Consider the following 12,993-nt stretch of genomic DNA (forward strand, 5'->3'; position numbering starts at 1 on the left):
CAAATTAGGGACCTGAAAAGATTTCATGCTTTCACAATTTCTTTTTAGATTGAAGAGTCTCTTAATGAAATGAATTTTCTGCTAACGTTAGACCTACACTTCACGGATACAGACTATTCGTAAGTTTAAATCTGGAAGATTTTATTACAGCAGCAGCATATGTTAACTTTTAAAACTAATTAAATCTGTGTTATATATAGATGTACTGTGTTCCTATTAGGCATGTATGAGATTACAAGATAAATCCAACACTGAGGTCTGCTAAGGTTTCATAACCAACTTGACTCATTTTGATATTGTTTTTCCCATGGGAAGATGTAATTGCATTCCAAAGTATACATCAGTGCTAAATTGTTATCTGTATTGATTGTTAATAACTTGCTTGTACCCTTTAAATACAGTCACTGTAATTGTATGTGGTTTTTTTTGTTTGTTTGTTTTACTCTTAGACCAGATGACCTGAGCACACTACAGCCAATTAGTAGCCGAACTTTAAAGTTGCACTTTAACTTACACCGGGGCCTTCATCATTACGTCAATGTTATGTTTGATTACTTTCACCTTTCTGTCATATCGGTTATAGTCCATGCTTCTCTGGTTGCTCTGCATCAGCCCTTGATAAGGTAATCTCTTGTTAATAAAATGTAAATGAAGTATCACGTGCCCAAATGGAAATGTTATATAAACAGTATGTTTAGGAAGGAATTAAGTCTCCATGCAGTGGGGTTTTCTTTATAAATCTGGTATCCAAGGTCCATAGAGTGGAGAAATGTCTTAAAAGAGCTGTACTGTCAGGCACTGTCAGCACAAAGCTTTATCTTTAGCATATCTGTCCTTACCTTCTTTCAGGGTCTTCAAGACCTGAAATGCCTTAAGATTTTTTCATATTCAAAATCAGATGGAGATATGAATGCTAAAGCCTTTAGCATAAGGAATTTATACCGCTTGCACCTGGCTTCACCTCCTGGCAAATACACATCTTCACATATGTTAGAATGCCATTCTGTGCAGTAGGACTGTGCTAGTTTGCAGAATTCAAGTCATTTCTTTTTTTTTTTTTCTTTTTCCTTCCCTCTGAGTTGAATGGCTTTGGTGATGAGTTTGAGGCAAGGCTGAGTGAACTGAACTGACGTGTCTCTGAAGGGATGCACTGCATTGTTTAAGGGAGGAGCAAATATCTGAACCTATTTTTGAGGACCTCATGTAATAGAATAACACACTTAAAGTAGCAGCATTTATATGACAGTTGTCAAAATATAACACAAGTGGAATTCAAGTGTTTCACCTGTGGTCATCCTTTAGCTATAGGGCAAAACTTCAGTTCACTGAGAGAACTGAGTCCCTTCACTGCAAAAATAGGCTGACAGAATTGGGCTTGTTTAGCCTGGAGAAGAGAAGACTGTGAGGAGACCTCATCACAGCCTTCCAGTATTTAAAAGTGAATTATAAACTGAAGGGGTATCAATTTTTTCCTAGGGTAGACAGTGATAGGACAAGGGAGAATGGTTTTAAGCTCAAGGAGAGAAGATTTGGGTTATGTGTTGGGGAAGTTCTTTACAGAGAGAGTGGTAAGGTGCTGGAACAGGCTGCTCAGAGAGGTTGTAGATGTTCCATCCATGGAGGAGTTCAAGAGCAGGTTGGATGGGGCCCTGGGATATTTGGTCTAGTGCCAGATCTGGAGATGGTTAGGGAGTTGGTGCATGATTATCCTTGGAGTCACTTCCAACCCAAGCCATTGTGTGATTGCAGACTTCTTTTCTTTCCTCCTTCCTTTGCACTTTCCTAGATGCAAGTTTGCTAGGGGGTCACTTTCTGGGCGTTTTCCTTTTCAGACTAGCATCTAGGATCTCCTTCTCTAAAGAACACTCAGTGATAATATTTCACACAAGAGGGAGGCGGTGATTCTACTTGGTTACAGTCTTGCTGCCCTGTGCAGTCTTTTTTTTTTTTTTTAATCAGCTTGTCACTGATTATTCCTGCCCGTTGACTAAAAGCTCCTGCTCTTTGCATTCATTTCTCTTTCACTGCTTTTTCCCCAACTCTGTCTTCACAAGCTACTGTTGTAGGGTTCTCTGTTCTCCCAGCTGTCCTGGATGGGCTTTCCTCCTAAGTAACAGAGGTCAGGCTTTTGTTATGAAAACAGCAATGGCAGTTGGTGTGACAGCTTTCCAGCTGCTTGCTACTGCTTCACTTGTCAGAGATAAGGTCCCCCCCCCATCAAGGATGCCAGAAAATGAACACTTCTCAACTGTCACAAATCAAAATGGATCTGTATGGGTTAAACCTTCTGGAATGTGTTTAAATTAGTTGTGTTGGAAAGTATGAGGAAGATCTTATGTACTCAACAGTAGAACAGTTGAGGGTCATAATTTCTTAAATTGCTTCGACAAGCTGGAGATGCTCTTGGAAGAGGACTGCTCCCTAGATGCAGTGCTTGAGACTAACTGAGGCTTTTGGGCAGGTCCTGAATGAGGAGTTCTAAAAGGGCAGCCCACCATGGTAAAGACATCCAGGATATAACTGAGAAACTTTGCTAAATTTGTGACATGTGGCTTGTTGGAGTTACCAGTTCATTTGTGTTTCTTGCAGTTTTCCTCGCCCAGTGAAGAATACGTGGTTAAACAGGAATGCACCAGCACAAAATAGGGACTCTGTGATTCCTTCTCTGGAAAGCGTGGTCTTTGGCAATAACTACACAAAGCAGTTATCAGCTGATGTAAGAATATCTCAACGCTTTATTTGTATTTTGTAGGGTGATGTGAATTTTATCTCAATCTTCTGCAAAAATATTATTTGGTTAATTGTTTAGAGTTGTTAAGAGTTATTTTGTTGTTTCATACGATATGGGAAAACAGAAAAATGGTTGCAGAAGGCCATGTTACATATTTCAAGATTATGCAGATAGAAAGCTTACAATATTTAGTGCTTAGCCTTCTTTTTTTAGATACTGCAAACCACTGAGAATTGCAAAAAGATGGATGAGGTTCATGAAAAGACACAATTTGCACGTCTTCTTATTCTGTTAACGCTTCATCTGTTGTATCAAATTAATACACCTAAATCTTCTTTCTCTCTTTTTTTTTCTTTCTTTTAGGGTTGCAGTTTTGTTGTTTCAGAGTCGTTCCTCAGCCATGCCTACAATTTCCACTATACACTTTGTGCCAGTTTGCTGCTTGCTTTCAAAGGCTTACATAGCTATTTCCTTATGATAACAAAGGAGCTCCCCTCTTCTCACCGAATTGAACTGGGTATGTTGAACTTAATAGAATGTATAACTTTTGCATTTTCCTGATAATATCTCCTCTCCTTGACTGAACTGGCATTACATTCATACATCTTATATATCTAAAATCCTTTTTGCTCAAACTGAGCTGGAATTTAATAATTAAAGAAGGAAAAAAGAGACAAATGCATTACAAATTTATGCATAGAAAAATACCAAATACTGAGGCTTTTTCTTTATAGAAGCAAAAACACTACATAGGGTAGTTCTGTGGTGGTTATCTTAATCTTGATAGGGAGGGGAACGCCCTATTAAATGAATGACTCAACTCGTAGTCTACCTTGTAAGGACAAAATGTACTCTTTGCCAAGTAGAATCTGTTGGCATTATTATTGTTACTGTTAGAATAGGCTTAGACTTTGTCTTGGTATTTAAATGATTCAGGGAGAACCTTAAATTCCCCTAAAACACTTGCAAATAGATGTGATGGAGAGAAGCTGGTAATTGAATTGCACTGTCAGGAGGTATCTTTCACTCCTTGCTGTAGTTACAACAAAGATTCACATAAGCTTCAGCAGTACTTGGTTTAGACCTTTACTCATTTCTGTGGGTAACTTGGCTTAGGGAAATGCAACCTTGAAAAGAAATATTCTAAATAAATACATTAAGAGAAAAGTATTTACATTTAATATATATTGAACTGATGCTGCTGATGGTTTGTTTCCTGTGTTTTGTTGTGGTTTGCGTTGTCTTTTTTTTTTTTTTTTCTTTTTAAAGTTTCTGCCATAATTATTTTCTTATTTCTGAATTCTTTTTCTTCATTTATTCCAGTTATTTTGTATATTCTTTGGTTGGGAATATTGATATAACACAAACAACTAATAATACTGTAATTACTCGCCCTTTGCTCGTGCAAAATAACCAGTGCTTATCATTAACGCTAATTTCTCTAAACTCCATCAACAGTTACAAATAAAAATAAATTAAAAAAAAAAAAGAAAGGAAAAAGCCACGTTTCTGTGGTATCTTCTACAAAACAATTGAAGCTCTCTGGACTTTATCATGAAGTACAAAACCATCACTTAGATTTCTTTTTAATTTTTGAAGTCAATGAACTGCCTTTTGGTAATTTTATCTATGAGATGGAAGACAATCTCTCCTCCTATTTAAATCTCAAGTTGTCTATTTTTTTTGTTTCAAATTAAATCATAACCTCCTTAATTTTGTTTTGTCTGCTTGCTTTGCTGTTGCTTTGCCATGCTATTTAAAGAAAAAAAAAGAGAGTGATTTTGCAGAAGCATGCACAATCTTCTGTTGAACTCAGTTACTGTAATTGAGCTTTTACATATTGTTGGTATCAGGAAATAAGAGTGTAATGTCTATCATGAGTGGTATCTAATCTATAAACTATATCCAAATTATATACTTCCATGTATCTCTCTAACTGCACTAATTGCTAGGCTAGCCATAAGCTGTTTTTACTAACTTTAAGGCAAATAATAAATCACAGATGAAAGAAGGAGTGTAGTAACTAGTCATGTGTGTGCAATCCCTATAACTAGCCAAGGCCAGCATGCAGGTCCTTTATGAACGCCTTCTCAGAAGAAAATTTCCACGAACCCAGAGAGACGCCTACCTAGGTATGTTTTCAAAGCAGGTGATTTAATCCCTCAGATTTTTATTAATAACATAGAATACTATATTCTTCTCTAAAAAGGAATGCTATTTCACTATTCAGCCATAATAAGAGTATGTTAAACTCCGGTGAAGTCTGCAGAATTGGAACTAATTTCTAGGCTGAGTATAGAGAATAAAATCCTACACTTACTTGGTTTAGTGCTATTCTGTTTTAATTTTAAAAGGTAATTGAAGAGTTCAGGCAGTTGCCATAAATATAAATAAAACAGCAAAAAATGATAGTTTTATTTAAATCATTACATTCTCAAAGCTTAGGGTGCATTTGTCCACGTCTAAATCTCCATCCCTCCTTGGAGAACGTCAGTGTTGGTTTGATGTTGTGCGAAGTACTGTGCTGTTTAAGCACAAGGCACTTTGCAATGGGGAAAGAATGAACTAGCAGTTCAGTCTCATAGATATTAGTGTTAATCATATATAACCACATCTTGGTTTTGTTTACAAAAGGAACAAAACAATTTTAGCTGAGCCAGCCAAAATTCATCAGGTATTTACTGGATAAACAACACTGCTATCAAATGTTAACAGTTAATTTCATTACATCGGTGCTTTTTTTGTTTCCCTTGGTACTGGTACCTCACATGTAGAAAGAAATCAAATCCCAGTACAGAATTATTTAATTGATTAGATTAGGTTGGCTAGAATTGGAATGATTAGTAAGACATTACTTTTAAATGTTGTTTCAAACCTGTCCTCCGTCTCAGTGTGACATACAGGATGAATATTCAGTATGTGTTTCACAGTGAATCAGATAGCCTTTTCCATTAGTGACAAAATTTATGTGGCCCCAAACACCCCAAAATAAGTATATAACTTGTCTATAAACTGTTTTCATATATTTTCAGAATAATTACCAAATGGTGTCTAGTTAATAGGTGCAATTAGTTTCTTTCCAATTTACTTCTGAACTTGCTTCTGAGAACTTCCTGCATTTCTGTAAGAAGCATATTTTCACAGAACTGGGAGTTTTGTAAATTAATTTGTCATTGTATTTAAACCTAAGTATGTATAATGTATGGCAGTGATGTGAACGTCAAGCAATACTTAGAAATCTAGAAGGTATCAGCTGAAGATGAGTCAACGCTCATTGGAATGATTAAGAAAGAATATCATACATAAAGGAATACATCTGTACTCATTTGAGGTTCTGATTGAGTTCAAGCTGCCATAACATGCAAGACTATGTTTCTTTTAATGTCGAGCTATTGAGAGAAAAATTAATTAAATTATTTGACCAAGCTGTAAATCCTCAGACAAACAAAGAATCTATTTTTATTCATGTGGCTTACAAATCAAGTAAATAATATACCCATGGGGAAACAGTGCTTAAGTAAAGAACACCTGGAAAATCTGAGGTGGAAAATCAGTTGTGTTACTTCTGTTGTGAATAATGACCTTGCTGCTGAATAGCTGAGCAGCTCTAAGAGGATGATATGCAAACTGTATAACCTAAGTTACAGTGTTTGCAAGAACAACTTGGAATGAGAAATTGGTATCCTTGCCAAGGTCTCATGAGAAGCGTTCACAATACATAGTTGCAAACCATTTTTTAATAATCACATTCTGTCCTCAATATCAGTAATTAGTACAGAATTATTTTAGTAAGAGTTTATAATATACTTGATTTGAAGCTCATTGTAGAAATTAATATGGTATGAAGTTTTATTTGATAGCCTCTTTTCTTTTCAATGGTTTTTACTATGCGATAATTGTCTCTGCTCTGCAACTTGGAAGGTATATTTTTCATAAATACATAACCTTATCTTTCCAGAAAACATCGACGTAGAAGTCCGTCTGTCAGAACTGTGTGAAGAAGTAAAGGTAATACTTCTCGTTCGTTAAATAAGTGAAGTCACTGTAAAAGAGTGTGCTAATTTCATCTGCTACTTGGGGATAAAATGTTTCAGTGATAACAACATGTATGGTTTTTTGCCAACATTTATTTCAGCTGTTCCTCTTTCACAGAGAAATTGCTCAGCTGACACACAAACTTCCCTACTGATCTGGTGGTGACTTGTAGCCATGTAACTTTTGTAGATCATGAAAACAAGGATTTTAGAAAGATGGACTGCTTGCATTAAAATCACATTTGGAATTATCTGCATTTGTTAGTTGAATCTTTTATTTTTGAACTTGTCAAATAATAAAACTTATAAGTTTGAGTAGTAGGAACTTGTACAAAAGAGGATTCTCCAGCTCCTCCCTTCTTCTGGAAGGAGTTGTCCCAATGCTGTCTCCCTTTCTTTTCCATATATTCCCAAGGAAATGCTGTCCACTTAGATAGCTTAGTTTTGTCTGCTCAACTCTTTCATTTGCAGCAATCAGAATTAGCCTCAGCTGAACAAACTGTTTCCTTATCACAGATGAGTTTAAAGCAGAAGTTTGAGAACTTTTTTTTTTTAAGATTTTCCATGCTTTGTTGCTGAGTGGGACAACTGCGCAGCTTTTGGAGCTGAGTTACTTTTCATTTCTATACTAGTACGATTGCAAGGAAATATGACCCTGCTGTTGAGAAAAAGCCAATACAGTTAGCTCTCTGTGAGCAGCTGGTAATCTTCATCAACTGGAAAGTTGTGAGGTTTTTTGTTGAGCTTTTTCTGGGCTGTTTTATGTGTTTGTTTCTTTTTACACTTATGCAGATTCTGTGTATTCTTCCAGTAGTTAGGATTATTTTTTCATTAGTTTTTCCCTTAGCTTGCTAAACTATGTTTATATTTTTTCCTTTTTCTCCTTTCCGTTCTTTTATGCAGTTCTCTTCAAAAGTTCCTCCTCTTCTTTCTAACCCTGCCTACTAAGCTGTTGTTTCAGTATTCATAATTCGCTTTTCTGCTTCCTCTTTAATATTGCTGAAGTTTGAGCCTGTACTGTCTGTACTTTCTAGCCCTTTGCCTCAATGTCTTATGTGTCTCCACTGAGTTTCTGAGAAACATTTTCCTAAAATGGTGGGGGAGAGAAGCCTTAAAATTTACACTTGCCTGGTATGGAGCTGTTGTATGGTGGGATTATAGTACACTTTTAAGAAAGAAAAGCTTGCTTTGTTCTGAATTTGTGTGTCCTGGTTCTTGGAAACCTACACCAGAACATTGATTCCTGAGCATGCTTAAAGTGTATGTAGGTATACGATGACATATAAACATTATTGCCAGTTGTTAATATTCTAAAATAAAAATGTCTTCATTTAATTCTTCAATGTTGCATCAGGTTTGGACTTACATATATTTCCTGCTTTCTAATTCAGATCCCTATTCCTTTCAAGCACACTCTACTTTCATATGTTAAAAAATACAGCAGTTGCAACTCATTGTTATTAATGGAATTATTGCTTCAATTTAAGATCAGAAGTCCTAATTCTAAAAGACATCTGGATAACATTTAAAGCAACATAAAACAGCGTGTTTGTGTTGTAACACGACTTATTTCATCTCTAATTCTTAGATAAAACAGTTCTTACTTGGAAGTTCTTTTTCAAATTAAAATTCTTACAAAGATGCAATACACATTTAATTTTTTTTCTGTTCATGGCGATGTGGTAATAATGTAAATCTCTTTTCCAAACTTCAGAAAATGGAAAATCCTGATGAACTGGCAGAACTTATAAATATGAATCTTGCTCAGCTTTGCTCACTTCTGATGGCTCTCTGGGGGCAATTTCTAGAGGTCATTACCTTACAAGAGGAGGTCACAGCATTGCTAGCACAGGAACATCACACATTAAGGGTAAGTATTAACTCTGGTGTTATAAAGGGCTTGCTCGTACTCTTAGTGGGACACATTGTAATGGAAATGCACATCAAAATGCAAATACAAATTCTCATTTTTCTAGTTTTATCTGGGTAGGTTAGTTGGAATCATAAAGGGAGCTGCTGCGTTCCATTTGTTAGTTTGTGTATTGTCTTGCTAGCGTTTATTCTTGGAACGTAGTACATAAAGTACTTTGGTTTTGTTTACAAACCAATTTGTTGAATTTCTGAATATGAAGCACAGTTCAGAAGGCAATTTGCAGTCTTTGGGAGATGTATTTTTGTAGAATTAAGTATTTTTTGTGGGAGCTGTGCCTGGTGCTCACCCCTTTTCCATCCCTATTGCAGTTAGACTGTTTGTTTACATCATAAAATGAGATACATTTTTCTTCTGAATTGAAAATTTATAGCATTTGTAGGCTCTGAAAGGGTTGTGAATTGGAATTTTTTAAAAAGAAAGTCAGATTGGAAGTGATCCGGCACGTATGTGTTCATATGTATAAAAATAGATACATCGTGGTGAGTAACTACACACAGTGCATCTGTTGATGTGTGTATTTGTATTTGCACTTGCTGCACGCTGTCTGCAGCACATAGTGAAATATTTTCTCTATGAACTAAACCTTTCCCCTTGTATTCTCATAAATAAATCTTTCCCTCTCCTCTTTTGTGGTCACAGATTTGAAGAAACGTGACAGTTAAATTTTTTTCAGAGAGTAAGATTCATTAAAACAAATAAACAACACTACCCACCACCCATACTCCCCAAACACACAACTTGATCTTCGGCCAGCTTTACATCTTTACCATCTGACATCATAATCCATGCATTTTGCACATGCATCCAAGAGGTCATTTCAAAGTTTATCTGGGAGTTCTTGTAACTTGCAGAGATCTTGTCAGTAGATCTAGTTAATGAGAGTATGTACTAACAATACTGTCACAATCCAAAATAAGGTCCGTTTTAAGGTTTTAGTTTGCAGAGGTTTGATTTATCTAACAACATTTCTGTTGTTTGCACCAAAAAACCCTCAAAAACCTTTCAGTTTTGAATGGGACGCTGATTACGAAGAATATGTGGATTGTGATTTTAGTGAAGGATTAAAATTCATATTATTTAATGAGGGAACCGTGACTGTGCAGATAATCTATTCTGTACATTAAGAGGACTTTGAGAGAGCGCAAGACTTGTTTGTTGCAATGGAAATGTTAGCAGTAAGGAGGTATGATCTATTTACTGGCCATCTCTGAATCTTACTAGCCTTTCTATACTTTCAAAATAAATTCTAGAATCTTTCAACTGCAGTGGAAGATATGAAATGAGAAAACTTTCACTTAACCCACACCTGCATTCAATTGCTGCTACGTTAGTGTTTGTACATTTATACAATGAATAAAGCCAAAAGAAGAATTGATGCTTTTATTTTAACTTATCCAATGTTTTGTATGCTAGTAGTGATATATGCTTAGCTTCTTAAACGTGGTTTTAAAAATCTCTGATATGTTATTCTCTCTAGCTCTCAAATACCTTATGAATCCAAATTTACTGCGTTTATTTTAGGGAACATCATAGAACTGTATCATACAATTATGGCATGGCTTAGGTTGGAAAAGACCTTAATGCTGATGTAGGTCCATCCCCTTGCCTTGAGCAGGGCTGTCCTTCATCAGCTCAGCTGCCCAGGGCCCCATCCAACCTGGCCTTCACCAGGGGAATGGCACCTCTGGGAATGGGACACCACATCTCTCTGGGCTTCTGTGCCAGGTCCTCACCACCCTCTGAGTAAAAAATTTCTTATTAACATCTAACTTAAATCTCCTCTAATTTAGTTTAAAGACATTCCCCCTTGTCCTATCTCTCACAATGAGACCATGTAAAAAGTAGGTCCCTCTCCTACATGTAAGCTCCCTTCAAGTACTGGAAGGCCACAATGAGGTCTCCACAGACCCTTCTCTTCCCCCATTCTAAACAAGCCTAAGTCCTTCAACTTTTTTTTATAGGAGAGGTGCTCCAGCCCTCTGATCATCTTTCTGGCTTTCTCTGAACCTGTTCCAACAGCTCCACATCCTTCCTGTGCTAAGCACCTCAGACTCGGATGCAGTATTTCAAATGGGGCTTCACAAGGACAGAGTAGAGGGGGACAAACCCCTCTCTCTCCCTGCTGGCCACCCCTCTTTTGGTGCAGCCCTGGATGCAGTTGGCCTTCCAGGCTGCAAGTTAACACTGCTGGCTCATGTCCAGCCTTTCATCAAAGTAATTAATAAGAGTACATGGACTGAAATACTGTGTATATTTAGAGTATTTTGGGGTTGTTATCAGTTTTCACAAAATCTGGAGTTCCCTTCTTTAAGGACAAAGGCACAACAGAATGCTTCTATGCCCACTTTTTCTGGTGTCTATCACTATTTTTTTAATGTTATGTACAGTTCTTTCTTTTTTAATGTGAAAAAATCTGTTTGTTTTTTTCTTTAATAAAAGCTGTAGGAATTTTTTTTTCTGGGGGCGTGAATCTGCATTTGCAGCACAGTGTGCTGAAGATTCGTGAGTAGCCATCTATACAGCTTGCTACTGGGCAACATCAAGTATAAATTCTGTGAGTTTTCTGTCTTCAGCTCAGAGCTCACCCTTGTTATAACAAACACTAAATATTTTTAATAAAAAATAATGCAAATATGTAAAAATATAATAGAGCTAATTTTATTTTGTAAAGAAGGCACTAATTGCTATTGCTTTCTGAGTTGTGCTGTTACTGGATACCTCGGTATCTATCGAAACATCAAGGACTTAAAAAGCAGGACACGGGTAATCTTAAACTTACCTTTTTATTTAGGGCCTGATAGCAAAGAGCAAGCAGGTTGTCTCTAAGCTTGCTGTCTGGCACAAGCTGAATAATACAGCATTGAGAAGGAAATTTTAACTGAGCCAACTTACAGAGAACCAGCAATATGATGGTACTCAACTTCACAAGAACTAATTTACAGATACCTCAATGGTTCCCTGTTCTCCAAGTTGAGAAGAGCTTTTGTGAATACTTTGCAAATACATGCAATTAAGATATACGTAAGTATACCCATTGCCACTGGACTTCCCACATGGCAATAGAGCAGGAGTCAGCAATCCACAACTTCAGTAAAGCTTTAAGTTAAAAAGAGGTGATAAATTTGAGCCTTGGTATTCTTAGGAGCATGGTTGATTTTAGATTTTTGGATACAGTTTTGCAGGGCTTGCTATAATATTTTACGATTTGCATTGACAGTCTTGAGAATTCTTTCATAAACTTGGGAGATACCTGCAGTGATCATGTTTCACTTGGGGGTGTTGTCCGCAGGTCAAATGATGCAGACTTGCTGATTAGTGAATTTGGGTGGGATTTGACAGCTGTGCTACTATTTCTCCTCGTGAGAGAATACCTGCCATTTCTGAAATTTCTGCACCACACAAAACTCTGTCCTTATAAATAATCTCCGTATTTTGGAAGCCAATGTTTTCTTCTGGTCTCTACCAGGTGCCAAAGCTCTTTTAAATTTACCTTCTTGGAGTATTTATAGACTATACTTTTCACAGGCAAGTTCTCCCTAGGACAGTTATATATTAATCTGAGAGAGATGAACACCTTCAGGGACTCATCCATCTGACTGGTTTAGATGCTGTTATTAAGTGGCCCCCTAAAATGCCCGTCATTTGCGTTTGGTCAATTCATTTTCACCCTCTTTGCATAGGTGCTTACAAAATAGGCAGTTCTGCTGAAGCATTCTTAGAACATAAGGTCATAAGGAAATTGAATATTTTAAATACTTAGTATTTAGTACATCTCTGTAAAGTGCTATACCAGATCTTAAATGTTTCATAAAACATTAGGATATATGTAGTTGTGCTAGAATGCTCATCAACTACAGTAGTTCCACTGGCAAGGCTTTCACATTTATTTTTTTTTTCACATATTACACAAAGCTTGTATGCTACAGGTTCACTTTAGATCTTTGTTTCACAGTGACATCTTCTGGTAGGTATGAACATGTTATTCCAGTTTAATTTCTTTCATTTTGATGAGTCTTGAAATAGGAGAACTGAGAGCCAGCTTCTTAGGAGCACTGCACATCAGTGTGTGGGTGCTCAGTGTTTATTCCACAGCAACTTTTCTGTTCTACATTTATGTTGCTTTTTGTCTGTCGTACTACCACAAAGCATACTGGCACACTGCATTGAACTGCATGTTTTGATGCATGTAATTGGCAGCTGCAAAAACAAAAGCTCTAAACAAATGCATTCACATCGAAGTAATGTTTTAATATAATACTGGAGATGGGTGACATCTGTAGAATTCACACTGTTTT

The 12,993-nt window shown here is 36.6% G+C and overlaps 1 protein-coding gene across 4 annotated transcripts in view; it reads left to right on the top strand.

Moving 5' to 3' along the window:
• FAM135A (family with sequence similarity 135 member A) overlaps positions 1-12,993 on the top strand; it is a 76,624-nt gene that overhangs the window by 40,406 nt on the left and 23,225 nt on the right. For 3 of the 4 annotated variants that reach the window (XM_072332186.1, XM_072332182.1, XM_072332185.1), the window contains 7 exons: positions 49-119; positions 450-623; positions 2,590-2,716; positions 3,095-3,248; positions 4,786-4,863; positions 6,690-6,739; positions 8,480-8,635. In XM_072332186.1, the coding sequence (XP_072188287.1) occupies positions 49-119; positions 450-623; positions 2,590-2,716; positions 3,095-3,248; positions 4,786-4,863; positions 6,690-6,739; positions 8,480-8,635 (810 nt within the window). The remainder of the gene's footprint in view (positions 1-48; positions 120-449; positions 624-2,589; positions 2,717-3,094; positions 3,249-4,785; positions 4,864-6,689; positions 6,740-8,479; positions 8,636-12,993) is intronic. The other variant, XM_072332183.1, reaches the window with a different exon arrangement.

The sequence above is a fragment of the Excalfactoria chinensis genome, chromosome 3 (genome assembly GCF_039878825.1).
Source record: "Excalfactoria chinensis isolate bCotChi1 chromosome 3, bCotChi1.hap2, whole genome shotgun sequence".
Taxonomy (NCBI): domain Eukaryota; kingdom Metazoa; phylum Chordata; class Aves; order Galliformes; family Phasianidae; genus Excalfactoria; species Excalfactoria chinensis.